A 20,679-nucleotide genomic window follows, 5' to 3' on the forward strand; every position below is an offset into this window, starting at 1 on the left:
TCCAACTGGGCAAATTTCATGTCTGCATTTCTTGTGTCTTGCCATCTCTGCTTCAGCTTTCCACTGGGTGCTTGCCATCTGTGATAAAATGGAAGGTGATGCAGATGAAGGTGTGGGGTGCTGCTCATAAGACATGGCCACACCACTGTAGGGGTTTCTCCTGCATTTTCTCAGGTATTGGTGCAATGCCCATTTGCTGTCTGTGTCATTGCTGACATGGTCAAGAAGAGAAACACCTAATGGCCAATAAAGCATGTGCATCTCCATGGCGTGTAAAGAGCAATGAATTTTGTGATTGGCCAGCATTCAGCGCCATAAAAGTGAATTAATTTTATTATAAGGAAAGGTGACAGATGAATTTGAAAAGGGGTTTTATTGTTACTGTGAAAATAGAAAAACACCCTAGTTTTATTGTTGTGGTAACCAAAAAACTGTTTCCATGTAAGTAAACATTGGTGGTTAGACATGTTTAAACAACACAGTCATTATTTCTACACTTCTGGTGTGTTAAATCAAAAGTATCTTTTCCAGTTAACAACCAGAAGGAAATGGCCATCGTCCTTAACAAGAAGCAGTTCTTCCATTATGACAGCTTGAGTCCTTGAAGATTCTGTTTCATGTTAAGCAGCTCTTTCTCTTGCCTTGTCTTCTCTTGCTTGAAGGCCGACTTGTTTGCTTTCTTTTCTATCCTGCGTTCCTAATAGGGAAATAATTTACAATATTAATATATTGCTTCATGAAAATGTTCTCAAAGCAATTAGCATTGCAGATACAATTTCAGCAATATCTTTCTCAGAACTCTTGGCAGAAGAGACTTAATGTACTGAAAGGATGCCTAATTTTTCAGATGTTAATAATTCACTTCATACTTTTTAAAATAGGGCACACATCTTCCGTTTTTCTTTTCACTGCAATAACAGTAAAACAAACAACAAACAAAAAAAACCCCAGGAATTCCCCCCCACTCTGCATATAGTGTATGCCATTTAGAGATGATCTAATCAAATCAATATAAACACCATTCCAAATCATTCTACCCATATCTTGCCTAAGGGGCAATTCACAAGCCTTAGCATCTTATGTCTCCCTGCTTCTTCCTAAAGAAACATTTTCCACAAGAAATAAGAGGAAAAAAACTCACTGAAAGGGACAAAGTGAGTAAAAAAAACAATGGACTTTTGGGGAGACAAAAAGAAGGGGCAAGATTTGTTCCAGTTTTATCTTACCAGTAGTCTGTTGTGAAACGGGTCTCTCTCCTCTATAATTACTAAGTTACAGTGGAAGACATGGAATTTGCTAATTGACATTGAGAAGTCCCACCCCTTTTGCTCTGGGATTCTGGGATTATTTTTTTAAACTAACAGGTTTTTCCACAGCTTTGAGTTAACCTTAAATATTTTGACTGAGTTCTCAATTACTGCCACTGAACCATGTAAAACAACAATTTCTATTTTACTCCGCTCACTTACACTTTTTAAAAACTCAGGACAATTTATGAAAAGCAAACAAAAACAATAAGGGTAAAAAGCAACTGTCACCTCTTTCAAAAATACCCCTCCCCCCCAAAAAAACCAAACAAACTATAAAAGCAGCCCATGGCCATCATCTGAACTAATCTATGGAACAAGATTCTTTCTACTGCCTTAAGTAGAGCAAACCCAAATCCTCAATGGACAATGGTATTCCATAATGTGAGAATTGCCATTGAGAAAGCATGCCTGCAGGTCCCCATACCTTCCACTTCACAAGAGCCAGCCCCCTCAAAAAGAACATACAAGATAGCCTGAATCTGACAGGGAAAGAGGGCATTGTAAGTACACAAGTGGCAAGCCACGTTAGACCTTTACTGATTAAAACCAGTCCTTGAACAGTATTTGGAATTCAATTCAGTTCCAAGGAAAGGCCTTGGCCTCGTGGATTGGTGGAGGGCCTGTGCCCTATCTCTGCCCCTTCCCACCCAGTGTTCCTTTTCCTCAGTGTTCCAGTTAATGACCCTCACATTAACTTAATGATTGCTTTGCTCGATTACCAAAATTCAGGGCCCAGTTGTGGTCTTAAATGGAGGACTACCTATAACTTAAAATGTTTTTTTTTAATCCCCCTTTCTCTCTACCGTGTAAGAAAAAAATGAGCAATTTATTGATATTACCCTTAAATTTTACCTTAGGCCTTCTATTTAGGTTCATGCCATTTCTTTGTTCATTGGGATGGCTTTATAGTTGTCAAGTTCTATGTGTGTATGAAGCCACAATCTCACTAAAGCTAAATTCAGTGCCTAAATGGGTATCCTAAATAATCTATTTTGAGTTCCATACTGTGGGAATAATATATACACTAAGCAACATTTCTGTTGTTTAATACCTTATATAATTGAGTTATGACATAACAGTAATCCATCTTGCTTCAGTCAATTACAGGTTAATAAGGTTAATTAATTAAATACATTTATTTTAAAAAAATCAAATAAAACTTACTTTTCGCTCTTCTTTAATAGCTTGTTTCCTAGCTTTCCGATCCTCCTTACTCTCATCCTTAGAGCGTGGTTGTGTGGATATTCTTGGCAAATCACCGTCATTAATCTTTTGCATGCGCTCAGTCTGTTTAGCTGTAGGTCCTCTCTGAGGCAAAACATCTATTGGGATTCCTGTCTTCTTAGATACTTTAATTGAGTTAAGCTATAAAAAATACATGGAACTAATGAATTTTTTAAAACAATGAGTTAACTGGCTCAATGAAATGTGCAGAAACCAAAATACTAAGCCCGCCAATAAACCGAATAAAATGTTTAGGTGCCATTGGGGGGAAAAACTGGTGCCTATGTTAATTCATATTTGATATGTGAATTCATTATACATACACTATATACTCATTCACTCATTCATTCCTGTTCAGCACTTTGATAAGGTACAAGCTGGATCCTTCCTTCCTTTCCTCCCTCCCTAAAAGGGCTAACTTTCAAAGAGACAGATCACAAACTCTACACTGTTTCTACAGTATGTTCCCTCTCCCTCTCTCTCTCACACACACACGGCAGCTCAACTCACACAAAATAACTTTGGATGGTGTACAATTGAATAAAACAGCAAATGGATAAAAATGATTATTATAAAAGGATAAAAAGAAATAATTAAAATAAGGTTATTATCAAAACATTTTAAAATACACAAACCCCATGGAGAGAGCAATATCAGTCACAATGGAGCCAACTATAATTGTCTCTAGTTCCCAAAAACCCAGTCTGGATGACATAACTAGAGGGACTTCCTAAACAATAGCAGGGAAGGAGTGAGCCTAACTTCAGGGGGGAGAATGTTCTACAAGGAGAATGTCCTGGAAGAGAAGGCCTGCCTCCTGGGACCCATCTAAGGAAAATCCCTGGCTGCTGGAAACCATAACACATCTTCCCTGTTAGATCTAAAGGGAAGTTAATCTGTGACTTTTTTGCCACTTCCTGACGTTTATTTCCAGTTTCCAGCAAAATTTTGCAGAAAACAGATTCCCTTAACTGTCATAAAAAAAGTTTGTAACTTTGATTCCAGTCACATGATACCTCAGTGTACCATTACAATGATTTACGACCATAATTCTGAGTTCAATTACGGCGGTAAGTCGAGGACCACCTGCATTTGAAATTAAATATCCCTTTAGTCAAATTTTTGAATATACCTCTTAATAGTTCTTTGGATCCCACTCATTGCAATAAGAAGTTTTTAAAGTGTAATGGAAATTTCCACTCACCTTTTTTGGCACCTCAATAAGTTTTGGATGGTTGTATAAGTTTGAATAAGTACCTTAAAGAGAAGACATAATATCAAAGGTTAGCTTCTTAAGAAACTAATTTTCTCCTGAACTTTTGATTTGAAATGTCTGAAACACCTTATTAATAAACCATTTTTAAACCTATGGATGTCTTTGAGGCTAATGATAATTCTGTGATAAATATATTAAAAAGTGAAAGCTCTTAAAAGCAAATAAGTAAACTTGACTCTTAGCAAAAGTAGGATTATTCCTATAAAAATATTCATAATTCTGCATGAGGGGTCCTTGGTACTCTCTGAGCTTGTTTTCTTATAGATGTTTTATTACCCCAACTAGGTAACTCTGTATATTGCTGTTGCTATTAAATGCCAGATTAATAAAGCTTCTTTTATGGCTGACCTGATGTGGATTGTTGAGATGTTACTAGGTGTAGAAATTTCTCTTGGAAATGTGCCTATATGAGTTCTGGGTGAAGCATTTAGGGTGAGGGATGGTAATTGTTATTTGGGAATCTCGGATGGCTTTCAAAGACACAGCTCCACAAGTTACTGGATGTGAGATTCTGTTCATTAATTTGGGATCTAAGGATCAGTTGAGATCCCTGCATCCTGCTGCGTAGCAACATCCCTACCTGTGCTCCTTGACACCATCTTAGGGTTGGTAGTGGAAATTCCCGGGCCTGGGGAATTTCAATTAGCATTCCTTGGGAGTAAGCTCTAGAGTTCCTCAGGAGTTCATGGCCACCATGGGCCTATTCCAGGTCATTCAGGGCCAGTGGTCACACATTTGACTTGTTGTTTCTCTGTTGTTGTGGCAGCAGTGGTACAGTGATCTGGAATTGGAAGTCCTCTCTGTGGCTCTTCTGTCATGGTAACCTTGAGATTCTCTAGTGCTGCCCTCCACCAAAGGAAGACTGGACCTGTTCGATCAATTCGTCTATGGCAAATGATGGGCCTAGAAGGGTTCCAAAGGGGTTGGGGGTTGTCTTAATGGTCTGCAGCATAATCTGGTTCTGGCTGTCACTTGGAATAAGAGGCAAGGCTTTGGATCACATACACATGCAACCTCCTAGTTCATGGATCCTGTCACTTTCCAACTTTCAAGGAAGAGCTAAGGGAGATGAAATGGGTTAAGAGATATCTGTAGTGTTTCTGGAGATCAGTGAGGAGTGAAACTTGAGGGGTTTTTAATGATTTTTATACAGTATATTCTTTTATTATTAGATATGCCATCCGGAGTCACTATATGAAAAGAGCAGCTAATACAAATGTGAATAAATAAATACTTACTTAAAATGGATTCACAATCCCATTTTTCTTTTGGTTCTTCAATGATTAACGTTACCATTTCTTCAATCTCATCTTCTTCCTCATTCAAGGGCAACTCTGCTTCTTTCTTGGTTTCAATATCATCAAGTTTCACACAACTTTTAAAGAAAAAGAAAGATACAGAAGGCAAATAAATTAAATCTTTTAAAATACTGTCATTTTAAAAAAACTTGCCAGCTTTTCTTTCTTAAACCAATATTATTTAGCTATTTACCTGACAGTTACGGTAATTAAATAGATCATGGGACTGATTTTATGACCTTTTTTAGTGGTGAGGTATTAAGTGAACATTGCGGCTATAAAGTCAATTTTTGCCAGAAACAATGCCGAATTTTGGCAAAAACATTGTAAATTGCAGTCATGTGACCATGAGAAACTAAAAATGTCTGTAAATGCAGGCTGGTTGCTAAACTCCTAAAAGGTATTCATAGTTTGGAACTGGGTCATAAGTACCTTTTGAAAAGGACATTGTAACTTAGACTGGTTGCTAAACAACTGGTTCGTGGACCTGTTAACATTAATCAATCCAGATGTAACCAAAGTCTTAACTGAGTTCTTTCCCCAAACGTGCCACAGCCATATAAATTGTTTACATACTCCTTTGCTTTCTCTCTGAAGTAGTCATTCAAAACTTCTTGTAATCGAACACTGTCACTTTGGATGAAACCTTCTAATTCAGCATTATCCAGTGGTCCAATTTCATCATCATCAAATTGTTCGAAAAACTAAATGTGAAAAAAAAATATTGTATTTAAATCAATCCCATAAACTTTCAGTAACAAACTTAAATCACAACACTCAGATACATTTTAAAATGAATTTAAAATGTATTTGAGGACAATTATTTTTTCCACTGATGAAAAAAGCTCATGAAACGAAAGTTATTGTTATTCCAGTGATTGAGTCTATCTCTTTGTGTAATTTATATAGCCACCCATCTCACAAACAGGTGATTCTGAGTGGCATACAACAAAACTAAACCAATAAATATCCAAAATCATCACCACTGGCAAATATTAAAGTGTTAAAAACTTTAATTTCTTTTAGTGAAAAAATAAGGAAAAATTCAAGGTAAGTCATTGCATTAGATGCAGTATTATAAAACTCCTCAAAATTCTTAAGAAAAAGCACATTAATAGAGCAATACAAGGAGTGAAGAGATCAGAATTAAAATTAATATTTTTGAAGTATATGTCAATAATTACAATAACCGTTGTAAGTTTATTTCACCTTCTCAAATCTTTCATCCAGAAGTGTCAGTTGTTCATTTCTTTTCATGACTGAAGAGGTCATGGAATACTCTGTGAAACGGCTCTTGGTCTCTTCTTCCATGAAGAGAAATTCTTTCATCTTCCCTTTAAAATCACTGTCATCTGACAAAGGACCCTCAGAATCATATTCTTCATCACTCTGAAAATCTTCTCCCTCCTCTTCCTCCTCCACATCTTCCCATGCATCCTCATCTTCAGATAAGCTGGCAATAGCATATAAATTAATTGGCTTCCTTAGATTTACACTTCATCTTACTAATATGCTGATTAATAGTTCATGTTTTTTCATGTACTACTGTAAAGTATAATTAAGAATGAAATAGTAATCAATGAAGACCTGAAAAAGGAGGGGAATAATTTTGATACACCCAGTATTGGGATTCCCTCCCCAGTAGAAAACTGAGTAAAATAATAAAAATATAGTAGTATGGTTTTCATTCCATTACCAAGAGAGTTCCTTCCCCTGTTTGAGGCTTCCAGGTTTATTAGCTGTTAAGATGAAGTCATCTTCAAGCAGATTATCTGGATTTTCAAAATCAAAGTCATCATCTAGTGCTGCAATAATGTCAGGATCAAGATCCGGTCTAGGCCCTATTGTTAGATAAAAGACGTTTAAAAAAGCAGTGAATTAAGTCATTTCAAAGAATTGTCAATTTCCCTGAACACAAATTATTTACCAAAAGAAAAAAATAATTAACTACAACAGCAATCAGTTAGAAAACTACTTTCTCCTGTTACTCTCAGATCAAACCTTGGAATTTTTCAGAAGTGTTTTAAGACTAAATTGAATGGAATAGTAAACAGTGCTGTCTTCTTGATGAAAATAATGTGCTGCCTCAGTGGCACAAGGTATCCATCAAGGCAAGCAACAGTTATCTTATGCACCCTTGTAATTTATCTCTTTTTACAGATTAGGACAGTAACAGAAGTCCTCAATCACATATACGTCACTAATAATGTGAAGGACAGATTAAAAATGTATTTTAAAAAGTTTCATTTTACAATATAAGTGCACATAAAAGAATATAGTGTAAATGAAGTACCTGGAACAGGAGCAGCTTTGTTTAATAGTCCCACATCTTCTTCAAATTCTGATGCAAATACTGAGGAGGGCAGCTTAATGGTGGGAGCCTAAAGAACAAAGAATACGTAGCATTTTCTTTTAAAATGTCCAAGACACCAAGTATCCTCACTGAGTTTCTAGCATACTTTTCATTTGATACAGTGCACAAATCTTTTAATGCCTCATAATAAAAAATTTTGGAATGCTGTCAGTAATTTTATTAGCACCACTAATGAATCAAAATGTAGTAGTTTCTATCATAAAAGAATTCAATGGGTGGTTGAAAAAAGGCACATGAAAATCAAAAACATTGTTTAAAAATTTAAACTTTAAATTTAAGAAGTACTACTAGTTTGATTTGAACATACATATGGTAATCATAAGAAATACCACCACAGCAGCCAAGGACATTTTTACTTACTGGAATGTGTTGAATTTCATCTTCTACCTCCCCTTCTGTGAACACTACAATCCTGCCCTGATTTGGGAAGCTTGATGGAACAAGTTCAGAAGATCCTGAAGCTTCCTTCAAATGTTGCAAGTAATTGTAATCATCATCAAAAAATACTCCATATTTCCGCTGTTCTTCTTTTCTTTTTTCATCATTTCTCTAAGGGCATTGAAGAAGGAAATTAATGAATTCAGCTAATGTTGCTGTCAAACTTAAAGGGAAAAAAAGCATAATGGTTCCAATTACACATCTTCGTACCAATGTTGATTCTCAGAAAATTCAGAATTCCTCTATTAGGAAGAACATATGGAAAGCCTTGACATTTTTTCTGCAGCATCCTTTTCCCACAATGGTCAGTCAACTCAAGTATCTCCTGAAAGTCCATCCATAGGCAGAATAGCCCTTCCCCATCCTTCTACCTAAAGTAAGCATTAGCCTGCTTTTCTTCAGCTTTGTCATTTCTTATTACCTTTAATGTAGGCAGCAGAACTCTCTGAGGTGCACTATCATCAGCTGTCAAAGGGTCCTTCTGACTTCTGTGCACTACATGAAATGTTACAGCTTTTTTCTTTTCGATGAAAGGTTTTTTCCGTCTGTGAGGCTACAAAACAAGAGACAGTTCTTTGAAAATGGAACAAAACTGATAAGGGTTTCATTGCTTATCTATGTAAATGGGTTATTCAAATCCTCCCATGGAATATAATTGTAAAAAAACAATGTTTTATGATGCACAGAGTCACATTACTTTGATCTGGGCAACCATATAGACCAAATAAACAAACAAACAAATCTGTTTCATCTTTAGTTAACATACATATTTAGAATTCTTTTAGTTTTTAAAAATGTGTTAAATGTAATAAGTTGATTGAATTTTGTTGGGATGGCTTATCTGATTCCAAATTACACAGAGTAATTTGCAGAGCTCTAGACATCTTCTGGCAGATATGTTTGGATCATCCCATTGCAGAGAATTCCACACTGAATGTTTTTCCCTTTGATAAGTTTTATGCTTATCTCTTTCAGGACATCTAGATGATTCTCAAGTTACCTGACTTTATATACTGTATACTAACAAAATATCTCTTCAGTGTATAATAAAAAGCATGAAACCAGACTCCACAGTTCCAGTAAACCTGATACAGAGAAGACTGAATTCAGGTTGCCAAGAGAAACCTTCATCACAAGTAAATCATCTCAGCTAATCCCAGCATATCAGAGAGGGAGAAAAATGGAAATTATAAAGGAGACATTTGCTCAGTTAAACTTAACACAAACCATTTAGATTTTAAAAGTAATAAGTAATTTATATCTCATCAGGAAACAAATCACCAACCAACACAATGCCCTCAGCATAAGAATTTGACTCCACCGTAACAGCATCTAAGAAAGTAAGGTGAACAAATACTTCTAAGTGTCACAGTTACTCCAATCTTCATAAAAGACAGGAGAGGATAGTTATGATTCCTTTTCCTGGTCAAATCCCATATCACATGCAATTTGCAGTTACCTTTACCAGGTAGGTACTTCACACAGATATCAAAGTGGTGACAGATTGTGGAAGCTACACATATTTAATGGCTACACAAAGCAACACCAAAAGATTTACCTATTCACAGGAAATTATATCGTGCAAACCTAGAAACAGTTATGTTGTTGTTGCTATGTGTTGCTATGTGGAGGCCATAAAATATGTGCAGCATCCTGACTCTGTCACCACTTGGATTTCTGTGGGAGGCTTCCTGCTGGCAAAATCCTAATTGATCTGGTCACATATCCATTCTTTTACTAAGTTTTCAAATGCCAAGCTGTTCTTGACTCCACACCATTTTCATTAACTGTCAGTACAGTTGCGTATTTCAATCAGCTGCGTTTCTTAGTAACGCAGCCTCAGATTCAATGCCTGCATGGCATTACAGGGCATCAAGTGCAGGTGCCTGAACGTGCTGGTGCCTCTATTTGCATTTCTCTGGATTTCACCCATCCCGAAATGTTCCCCCTGAAAGTCACAGCAAGCTCATAAATGCTCTGCCACTGGTGAGATAGTCAGATTAAACAGAGTTGGAAGGGATCTTGTAAGGTCATTTAGTCCAACCTCCCCGCCCAGGCAGGAGACCCTACACCATTTCTGTCGATGACAATCTTTCCCAGATTATCCACCTTCCTCCATAAAAGGGTGAGAGAACGGACAGCCGCAGCCCAAGACTGCCAGCCTGCTCAAGGCTGAACTTCACGCCCCGCTCACCATTGTGCGAGGCTCCGACACTAATGGCCGTCAAGCGCCGAATGATCCACCGAACTCGCGAACCGAGTTCCCACACCTAACGAGCTTTGCTGCTCCCCGTTTTTCCGGTTCCGGAAAGAGATCGGTCTTCCGAAGTTGTCGCTCTCCGTTTCCGATCTCGTTGGTGCACTTCGAGCCATCTTGGACTATACCAATTGTTGTTGAAAAGGGTGGCAAGCAAATAAATTGTCTGGCTACAATATCCAGCAACGCTAGAAATATCGTCAAGCGAGAATGGAGTATACAGTTTTTCTTTCCATGCAATAATAACGTATTCATGCCGGGAATGATCCCAAGAAAACCATAAGCTTCAACAATGCGCTCTCCCTTTTCCGGCGGAAGTATTGGTAGAGAAGAGAAAGGGCTAGAGCGGCATAGTTCATATTACAGAATGATGTCTTTAAATAAAACCCTATAGTATACCGGAAGTGCCCATAAATGTATCGTTTCTTTCACGTGAACTTTTGTGGCTTACAGCTTGCTTACTCCGAGTGATGGTCGTCATTGACGTCTATTCTGCCTGCCCTGAGTGATGTTCGTCACTATGTGAAAGAGTATTAACGCACTATAAATCTTACGGTTTGTAATACTGAATTACGGAATAACAGAGTTGCAAGGGTCCTTGGAGGTCTTCTAGTCCAGAGGTCTCCAACCTTGGCAACTTTATGATTTCCTCAGCGGAATTCTGGGAGTTGAAGTCCACAAGTCGTAAAGTTGCCAAGGTTGGAGACCTCTGTTCTAGTCCAGCCCCTGCTCAAGCAGGAGGCTATACCAATTGGAACAAATCCAAAAAGTGCTTTTTCAAGAGGCAACTATAAGCTTCTTCGGCTCTGCTTCCATTTCCCACCAGCCACCCAGAGCCTAAGAAGCTTCTTGGATGAGAAGTGAAAGGTCTTCAAAGAAAAACCAAAAAGTCCAGTTGCCTCTTGAAAAAGCACCTTTGAGACAACCATGACCTGGATTGTTGTGATTTGAAATCTTCTGCCAGGTCTAAGGAACGAGCGGGAGCGTTTAACAGTGCTATATAGAGGGCTGTCAGATGCGATCAGCTGTTGCCTATCAGCCGCTGTGTTAGCGTGCGGTTTAGATATTTTAACCCTGTTAACTTTTAAATAAAAGGGTTACCCTGAATCTGCTGGTCTGTCTCAGTTATTTCCCACCACTGGCGATGAAGATGGGATAAGAAAATGGAGACAACCAACTGAGAGATTCAGAGCTTAAGTATTCAGAGCTGAAGTCACTCAGAGCTGTCCATTGCTGACCATGGAAATGGCACTCTCCTTTGCCTCATATCAGTTGGGAACTGATACATGGGAGTCCTATCTCGAAAGATTCGAGTGTTTTATCAAGGCAAACGATTTGAGGGACATCTCCGCTGAGTGGAAAAAAGCGTTCTTTTTGAGTTTGTGCAGTGCTGAAGTGTTAGACATGGTGGCAGCGTTTCTGTCTCCTCAGACAGTGCATGAGGTAACTTGGGAAACCATTTTGACAGTCCTGGGAAGCTATGATGCCCCCAAGCCTTCCAGAATAGCTTGAAGGCATGCTTTCCATAGGTGTTACCAGGCTGAGGGAGAAAATATAAGCAGGTACATGGCTGATCTAAGGAAAGCCGTTCAACATAGCAGTTTCAGAGCTTTGGACGATATTATTTTGGACCAGTTAGTTAGTGGGGTTAAAGACCTTCGACTTCAGCATCGTTAGCTAAACCAGATTTGACACTGCAGCAAGTGATTGATGAGGCTCAGGCATACGAGCTGTCCAATCAACCAGCTCCTAGAACAGGGTTGTAGTGAAACTATTCCAGCAAGAGGGAATCAGTCTGTACATATGGAACAGACTGAGGATGAGGATAGCGTAGATCCTGACCATGATATTAATCGCCTTAGACTAGAGCACCTATGGCTAGAAAGTGGTCTGGAGAAGCCAAAACCTTGCCAGGCAAAACCTCTGTGTTTAGGCTGTGGAGGGAATCGCCCCAGACAGGCCTTTAAATTCAAAAATACAATTTGCCTCAGGTGCCAAAAGAAAGGGCACTTAGCCAAGGCTTGCAGGACTCTCCTACCACCCCTTCAGAGCCCTAATTTCCAAAATACTAGGGAGAAGGGCACTGCGTATTACGAAGACTGCTTCACATTGAAGAGGATGGATAAGAAGTTTACAATTAATTTAAGACAAACAAATAGACTGGGGGAAAGAAATTTTTCGTGAAGATTAAAATTGAAAATAGTCCATGTAAAATGGAAATTGATACAGGCTCCTCCCTATCAATTGTTTCCTGGAGTACCATTAAACGTTTAGTTCCTCAGATATCAAAGAGATGGATACAGCCCTGCAGCCTTCACCTCAGAGACTACCAATCAAACCTGGTGCCAATCATTGGAATACATAAATTTAGGATAAGTTTCTAAGATTTCGTGGGAAAGCTGCCTTTAGTTATTGTGGAAGGTTCACTTCCAAGTTTATTAGGTTTGGATTGGTTTAAATCATTGGGATTGGACATAAGTGGCATCAATTCCATACAAGAATCTGAGTTAGAAAACCTCTTAATGGAATTTAAGGATGTGTTTGATGGGACTCTTGGCAAATACATAGGCAACCCCATTACATTCAACCTGGATCCTCAAAGCTTACAGGGTTCCTTTTGCACTTAAACCAAAAATAGATGCACAGTTCGATAAGTTTATTGCACAAGGTATATTGGAGCCTGTTGATCATTCTAGATGGGAGACGTCCATAGTAACACCTACCAAAAGTGATGGCTCAGTAAGAATCCGTGGAGATTTCAAGTATACCCTTAATAAAGCTTTATAGGTACTCTTACCCAATACCTGTGGTGCAGCATTTAATCCACTCTATAGGCCACAGCACTATTTTTGCAAAATTAGATCTCTCTCAGGCATATCAACAATTGCCTGTGGACAATTTAACCGCAGAGGCACAAACCATCATTAGACACAGGGGGGCTTTTAGGTGCAGGCACCTCCAGTTTGGGGTAAGCGTAGCCCCAGGGTCATTTCAAAACTTAATGGAGTGCATATTGCAGGGTATACAGGGCGTAATACCATATTTGATGATATTCTTATAGCTGCCACCTCAAAATAACAATTATTCTAGCGATTACGCATAGCCCTTAAAAGACTACAAGATGTAGGTCTGAAAGTTAATAAAGAGAAATGCAGGGTGGGAGTTCCCAGGGTAGAGTTCTTAGGCTACTCTATTGATGCCACAGGTCTCCATCCTATTGAATCTAAAATTACTGCCATTCAAAAGGCATCAGTACCTCAAAACAAAACAGAACTGCAAGAGTTTTTGGGGTTATTAAATTTCTACGCAATCTTCCTACCACACAAGGCTACCTTAGCAGAGCCTTTACACAGATTGCTGGACAAAGGCACACCTTGGGTCTGGGGCAAGAGGCGGGCTGCTGCATTTCAGGCTGTGAAATCTCTTTTGACATCAGACAGTGCAGTGATACAATTTAATGAGAATGTACCTTTAGTACTAGCATGTGATGCTTCACAATATGGCATTGGGGCTGTTCTGAGTCATAGGTTGTCCAATGGAAGGGAAACCCCAATAGCCTTTTTCTCCAGGACTTTCGCTACAGCAGAGCGAAATTATAGTCAAACAGACAAAGAGGCTCTGGCTCTGATGGTGGGAGTTAAAAAATTTCATGAATATTTATATGGCAGGCAATTCGATCTAGTTACAGATCATAAACCATTATTAGGATTATTGGCTGGGGACAGACACCCCAGGCGTTATCCCCACGTATGATTAGATGGACAATTTTCCTGGCTGCGTATAGTGTACACTGTTGCATCAAGCTGGAAAAAATGTATGCCACACTGATGCTTTGAGCCGCTGCCCCTTACCTATAACTGTCAGTGACCCAGCTCCTGTTTCCTCCATTTTGATGATAAATGAATTGCAAGCACCTATAACAGCTTCTAATGTGGCAAAGGCATCTACACGAGACAGGGTAATCTCTCAAGTCATAGACTGGGTTAAGAGGGGGTGGCCCACTCAGCAAAATTCTAAAGAGTTTCACCCCTTTTACACAAGACAGCATGAACTCTCAACACAAGGGGGCTGTTTGTTATGGGGTACCAGAGTAGTTATACCTTCATCATTACAGAAGCAGGTTTTGGAATTCCTGTACGAAGGACATCCAGGAATGGCTGAAATAAAAAGTTTAGAAGGAGCTACGTCTGGTGGCCCCAACTTGATAAAGACATTACCAGTTGGGTTACTGGGTGCCAGCCCTGCCAGGCCTCACGCTCTGCAGCCCCAAAGGCAACACCAACAGAATAGGAAAATATGAAAAAACCATGGTCAAGAATACATATAAATTTAGCTGGCCCATTCCAAGGGAAAACTCTTATGGTTGCAGTAGACTCATATTCTAAGTGGCTGGAGATTGTGTCCATGTCCTCCACCACTTCTGATGCCATAATCAGATCATTGAAAAGACTGTTCACAACTGAGAATTTCCATAAACAATCCAAGCAAATGGCTGTCTAGTCTCTTTTCTAAAAACCTCCCATGATGGATCACCTACTACTTCTGAAGTCAAACCACTGATTGTTTTTCACTGACACGAAATTTCTCACTTAATTCTAGGTTTGGATCTCTTTTTGTAAAGCTTCCCCATCTGTTACTTCTTGTCCTGCCCTCAGGTGCTTTGGAGGATAGGCTGCCGGCTTTGTTTCTGTGACAGCCTCTCAAATATTGGAAGATTGCTATTATGTCAGGCTGAGTCCTTCTCTTTGTTAGTCATACTCAGTTCCTGCAACTCTTCAACCTATGCTTTAGCCTCCTGTCCTCTATATTTATCTTTGTTGCTCTTCTCTGTACTCAGTTTCTGAGTCTCAACATTTTTTTTTGTTATTGTGGTACTAACACTTCACATGATCCTGATGCTGTCCCTCTGGGGGTGCAGCCTAGGACGGCATTGGCTTTTTGGTAGCTGCATCACACTGCTGGATTAAATGATTGGTCAGTAGGTCTCCTAGATCCCTGTCACAGTTACTACTGTTAAGCCAGTTATCACCTATTCTATACCTGTGCGTTTGGCTTTTCTTGCCTAAGTATAAGATCTTATTTTTCTGATCACTGAATTATATTTTGTTGGCTAGGGCCCAATGCTCAAGTCTTATCAAAATCCTCCTGTATCTTGAGCCTATCTTCTAAAATGTTGGTTGTTTCCTCCAGATTGATGTTGTCTGCAAATTTGATGAGTTCCCTTTCTATTCATTTAAATCATTTATGAAGATGTTGAAAACTTACTGGGCCTAAGACAGAGCCTTGTGCTATTCCACTGCATGCTTCCCTCCATGTAGATGTAATTCCAAGGAGCACACATTGAGTGTGATTGATCAACCAATTATAAATCACTGCTGATGATGCTCTCTGTTCCATACTTTTCTTACCAAGAAGAAAGCTTGTCAAATGCATCACTGAAGTCAAATTTATACTATGTCCACAAATTTTGCTGCTCCACTAATTTAGTTACTTTGTCAAAGAATGCAAAAAGTTTTTGTGGACATGATCTGTTATTTTTTTTGTTTTTGAGTTTGACTATACTAAAGTGATCTTCACTATTTATTTATTAAGCTTACATGTCACATATGTTGCCTAGAGGTGACTTACATGGTAGATATATGGCCTATGTATAAAGAACTTATAAATTTAAAACTAACTTTAAAAAGTTAAACTATAAGTTTGAATATTTACAGGAGTTCATTGCTTTATATTAACATCAAACTAAGTTGCTTATACCATATATATTCCTGCTTTTAGACCAGACACAATCTCAGACTGTATCTGCCTTCAAACATTACAAAGTAAAAAAATGAAATGAAAGCAATCAAAAAAGAAAAAGGGAAGGCACTAATTTTTAATTTTTTATCTTTATATCACAACCAAAATTTGTTAAAATTGTATATTACAATTCAAAGATTTTAATACTCCTCCAATATTGCACAGTATTCTAAGTTAAAATATACAGCTAGTCTGTGGATGGTGCTGTATAGCTATATTTTTGTAACTTGTAAAAAAAAGGAAAAATGAAGAATAACTCAATCATTTGATTCCAATAGAAGACACTATGTATTTCTGGGTTGAATTTACAGTAGAGTCCTTGGTGCTCTCTGATCTTGGAACAAGGAACAACTAGAGAAGACATATTAATAGTATTAACATTATCTTCAACATTGTTGGGTAATGAAATATCTGCCATCAAACATCAGAAAGCACCAAGGAATCTTTTCATTTGAGTTTGAATCCTGGGACTATTAAAGGTACCATATCTGAAATGATCTATAAAATCTGCAAATATTTGGATAATCACTAGATGGCACTAGAAAGGCAAAAAATATATGGTACCAGTGGTTATCTGGATTTTTTCTGTCCAAATAAATTAGCCTTAGACTATGTGGACACATCCATAGTTTTCTTGGTAACAGTGCAGGAAAAAAATACATTTTTCAAGATTGTTTAACTTCTAACATACAGCCTTGGAATTATCTGGAAGTTTTCATCCAAATAATAGTCTATCCTGATCCTGCTTAACTTCCACACTCCAAGTCTATGGCAGGAGTCTTCAAACTTGACAGCTTTAAGACTTGTGGACTTCAACTCCCAGAATTCCTCCTCCAGTCATGTTAGCTCAGGAATTCTGGGAGTTGAAGTCCACAAGTCTTAAACTTGCCAAGTTTGAAGACCCTTGGTCTATGGAGATTCTCAGTCATCCTGGTCATGGTTGTTCAAAAGGTGATATTTTTCAAGAGGCAACTGAAAGTCCAGTTGCTTCTCTCCACACTCAAAGAAAATCTGCAATAGGCTGATCATCCTCACAACTCACACAGATCTGCTGGAAGCCCCTCCTCTAATTATTTTATTTTAATCTACTTAAGCCTAGTTGGAATCTTCAGTTTCTTGTTACAAATAGTCCTGTTTGAACAGCCTGTTGTGTTAAATCAGTCACACTTAGGTTACTTTTTTAAAAAAAATTAGAGCTCAATGCTGTATACATTTACATAGGTATATAGTTAGGCTCTTGGTAAACTCAATAGGCCTTATTTCTAAGGACATACATATAAAGTCATTCTGATAAAAATCTTAATTTCTCAAATAAAAGAAAGGAATAAAAGTTCTGACGTTAAAAAATCATGACAGACATCATTTATTGCTGAAAAAAATACATATCTTTTATCATTAGGAACTAAAGAGAACACATGGACAAAAAATAAATGGTAGTATGTACAGACTTTAAAAAGGATAAATAATACACATATATTGTAATACTGCAATACATACCCTTGTGTATTTCAGGTCCTTAAGCTTTACCGTGTACATTAAAAGGATAAATAAGTGCTAATATAAGACAATTTTTAGTGTAAACAATGTCATAGGCTTATAATAAGCCATCATATTTAGGACCAACATAATAAAGCACTCCACCTTTTACTGTTATACTAATTGGATATTCACAAATACAGTTACAAGATAATATAAAAGTAGACCATTTGCTCCACATAACCACACATAACAAAGGCTGTTAAGTTTAAAGCCCCTTTTGGTAGTTTTCTCATGGTCCTAAATGAGGATTTAATAGATGTCTACAGCAGCAAGTCCCTTTCCCATTAAAGCATGCCATCAAATTTGCTAAAGCAAAGGACAAAACCTGAATCCTTCCAAATGCTGCTAAACTGCAACACTGGATACTTTTAGTCAACATAATTCAAATTCTAGGTTCATAAAAGTTTGGGAGGGGGGAGTATTTCCTGACTCTGATGAGGGATCTTTCTGTCATATAATAATGTTCTGCTTTGTCCCTTTGCTTCCTTAGAATGGAGATGTTCAGTGCAACAGGTTCTTTGGGAACAGAAGAACGATTCCTTTTGGATATCCCCATTATTCCTCTTCTCCACAGTGGAAGGATAGATTGAACACAGTTAAATGTGGGCAAGGCTCCCATTCCCCAGGCTGACTGGTGTAATGTCAAAGAAGCAAAGGAAAGAGAAACAAAGCACTGTTATGGTAGGAATCCATCCATGTGCAGGTGGTGTGCTCAAGCAGGGAAAACTTGTGTCTGTAAGAGTTTTATTTGCAAGTACAGTAAAACTCCAAATTAATTGGATATGGTTCAGATTCAGCAAAAATCCACTTGCCATTGTGCATATGTATATTGATATTTTTACTTGTGCATAAACTCCTATTTGCCTTTGAACAGCCATTTCAGTGTAAAGGACACTTAAACTGAACAAAGAAGATTTACTATAGTCCCAAACATGGCAAAGTGATGCCAGTTTATTCTGTGATTTGTCAGCCCCCTTTTCCCCCAAAAAACTCCTGTCGTGATCTTTCCTATTCTGATAGAAATAAATCCTGATTTCAATATAAATCATTCCTTAATCTTATATTGTTCTTACTGATTTAAGGACCAATTAAATATAGCTCAAACTATCAAAAAGGGGGGGAAAGTGTACATGTGTATTTCATCTTTGTTGACTTTTCAGTTTACCTTGAAAATCTGATTATCTCTATTGTCTGATTAAGCAAGATTAAAGATTATCTGTTCTTTTCACAGCATTCTTATTGTCTCACATTTTTTAAATTTCCTTAACATATTCTTCAATTGATTCATAATTACCGAGAACCCTTGGTGCTTCTTTTAAATTTATCAAATTTAAAAAAAGTAATTTGTGTTGTAGTCCTAAATAATAAATATACACTTAGCGGTTTTAATGTTGTACAACTCATATAATTCAGTTGTACTCAAAACTGCAACTCCCAATGGACATTTTAGAGGTCATAATCATACAATGATAAACATAACTGAATTGTACTAATTACTGCCATATTCACATATTACACCAATATGTGTACTATTTATGAGAAGTAGAGTTGGCAATTCTCCAAAAAAGACATTCTGGAAGACAGAAAAAGAATTGTTCACATTCCTGGTTTTTCATGTTGCTCTAGTAATCCAGTCTCTTCATATACTATAAACTTACTTCCATGAAGAAGAAAAAAAATATTCTAAGTATATCAGTTGGCCTACAAATAGTAGTTCAGCTATGTCTGTTCGCATTCTATTTGAAAGTGGATTGTTCTTTCTTCCTGTCAATAGTCATTTTCAGTTCACCCCTGTCAACTGTATATAAGGAAAAAAACAGTAAGACTTTTTTATTCAAAACAAAATAGTAAACATTCATATTACATGGCCAATTTTATATTCTTTTCTGTATCTCTTCTAGTTGTCTCTTTTTGTTAAATATGAAGACCTACAACATAGAGTAACTTCAGGTTTTAAGGTGCTGCAGACATTTCAGTTGTGATATACTCTGAGCTTCAAAATGGAGGACTTTCCTCAGGAAAGATAGTTGTGCTCAGCAACAGCGTATTTTCAACACTCAAGGACGATGAAACCTGAAGGTGAGAAATAAAATGTTTTGATTTTTTCTCCCATCATCCTCAAGCTACAAGAAAGATCAGTACAATTGTAAAGTTCAAATATTCAAATTCCAAATACTAAAACATCCACACAATACCCATACCATACATAACACTTTCTTTCTTAAATTGAATCCATATTTCAAAAGCACATTCAAGTCTGACTAAAACTGCTGCTAAATTTTTAAGTATTAATGAATACATGTATTTACTTCGTGGCTCATTGTGGGCTATGCTATCAGGAATAATATTTTAACAACCCCACAGATTAAAATGAGTTATCTTGAAAGATTTAGAAAGACAAAACATTTCCAAACTAGCGATGAACAGATCCCATGGACAAAAAAAATGTATTGACGGGAACCCTCTGTTTAGACACTGTTTCACATAACTGGATAATGCTGTTCAATTTAAGAACAGAATGTCGCCCTATTATTGTTATTATTTCATTTGCTACAGAGATGGGAGAACTAATAGAACAAAAGTCTTGCATCATTGGGTACATGTACAGGAACAAGGATTTTAGAAGCTTTTGATCATGTCTGAAGCCATTCATAGAAACATATCATTTGTGCCTCTACAACTTTCAAATTTATGGGTTATCATTATAAGTTATTCTTGTCTGTTTCTTGTTATAATGTTTGCAATAATTTGAAATTGTAACCATGTATATGACAAGTACCAGATTACTTTAGTCAGCAGTTTAGAACATTTGAGCCAATAAAGTTGTAGTTTGAGAACTATTTTTGGACAATAAAAAGACAAAAGTAAACAATCTGAATAAAATACAATGCCTATTCTGTCAAGGCAATGTCAGAAATTGAGTCACAGGCTGATACAACTATATTATATACACCATCAATGTGCAAGTTCCAGCAATGTGATACAAAAGTGGAAAAGAAGAGACGCATAAAACTTTAATCTGGACAGCAATGTATTTACCACTGGTCCAGAGCAATTACTGCATTGCTATATACCGAGAAATCACCAGAATGGGAATGCCTCTGACAAGCAATATAGCAACTCAGTATTATCCACCTGTCTTCTTACACTGAATATTGTTGATA

The 20,679-nt window shown here is 37.5% G+C and overlaps 2 protein-coding genes across 6 annotated transcripts in view; both read right to left on the reverse strand.

The window, feature by feature from the left end:
• Positions 1-354: 354 nt before the first annotated feature.
• LTV1 (LTV1 ribosome biogenesis factor) lies at positions 355-10,215 on the reverse strand. Of its 2 annotated transcripts, XM_087970530.1 has the most exons (12): positions 10,115-10,215; positions 8,342-8,473; positions 7,843-8,031; positions 7,402-7,489; positions 6,805-6,949; positions 6,318-6,561; positions 5,685-5,812; positions 5,049-5,185; positions 3,739-3,791; positions 2,475-2,675; positions 540-697; positions 355-496 (listed from the first exon to the last, which is right to left on the reverse strand). In XM_087970530.1, the coding sequence occupies exons 1-11, from the start codon at positions 10,115-10,117 to the stop codon at positions 584-586; spliced, it is 1,434 nt and encodes a 477-aa protein (XP_087826656.1). In that variant the 5' UTR covers positions 10,118-10,215; the 3' UTR covers positions 355-496; positions 540-583. The 2 variants fall into 2 exon arrangements, with proteins under 2 accessions (XP_087826656.1, XP_026521992.1); XM_026666207.2 differs by having other exon boundaries at positions 355-697.
• Positions 10,216-17,307: 7,092 nt separating this feature from the next.
• Positions 17,308-20,679, reverse strand: part of PHACTR2 (phosphatase and actin regulator 2) — a 103,181-nt gene continuing 99,809 nt past the window's right edge. For all 4 annotated transcript variants that reach the window (XM_087970537.1, XM_087970552.1, XM_026666205.2 and 1 more), the window contains one exon: positions 17,308-19,588. In XM_087970537.1, the coding sequence (XP_087826663.1) occupies positions 19,573-19,588 (16 nt within the window). In that variant the 3' untranslated portion in view covers positions 17,308-19,572. The remainder of the gene's footprint in view (positions 19,589-20,679) is intronic.

Source organism: Notechis scutatus, chromosome 1 (genome assembly GCF_049901735.1).
Source record: "Notechis scutatus isolate UNSWTSFEM ecotype Mainland chromosome 1, rNotScu1.2, whole genome shotgun sequence".
Taxonomy (NCBI): domain Eukaryota; kingdom Metazoa; phylum Chordata; class Lepidosauria; order Squamata; family Elapidae; genus Notechis; species Notechis scutatus.

Bases quoted from the DNA above. Each gene is read 5' to 3' on its own strand.
- LTV1 (XM_087970530.1), bottom strand. The intron at 8,032-8,341 runs GTAATAAGAAAT...CAATGCCCTTAG, and splicing joins TTCTGCTGCCTACATTAAAG to AGAAATGATGAAAAAAGAAA. The intron at 6,562-6,804 runs GTAATGGAATGA...TGCTATTGCCAG, and splicing joins CAGGGGAAGGAACTCTCTTG to CTTATCTGAAGATGAGGATG.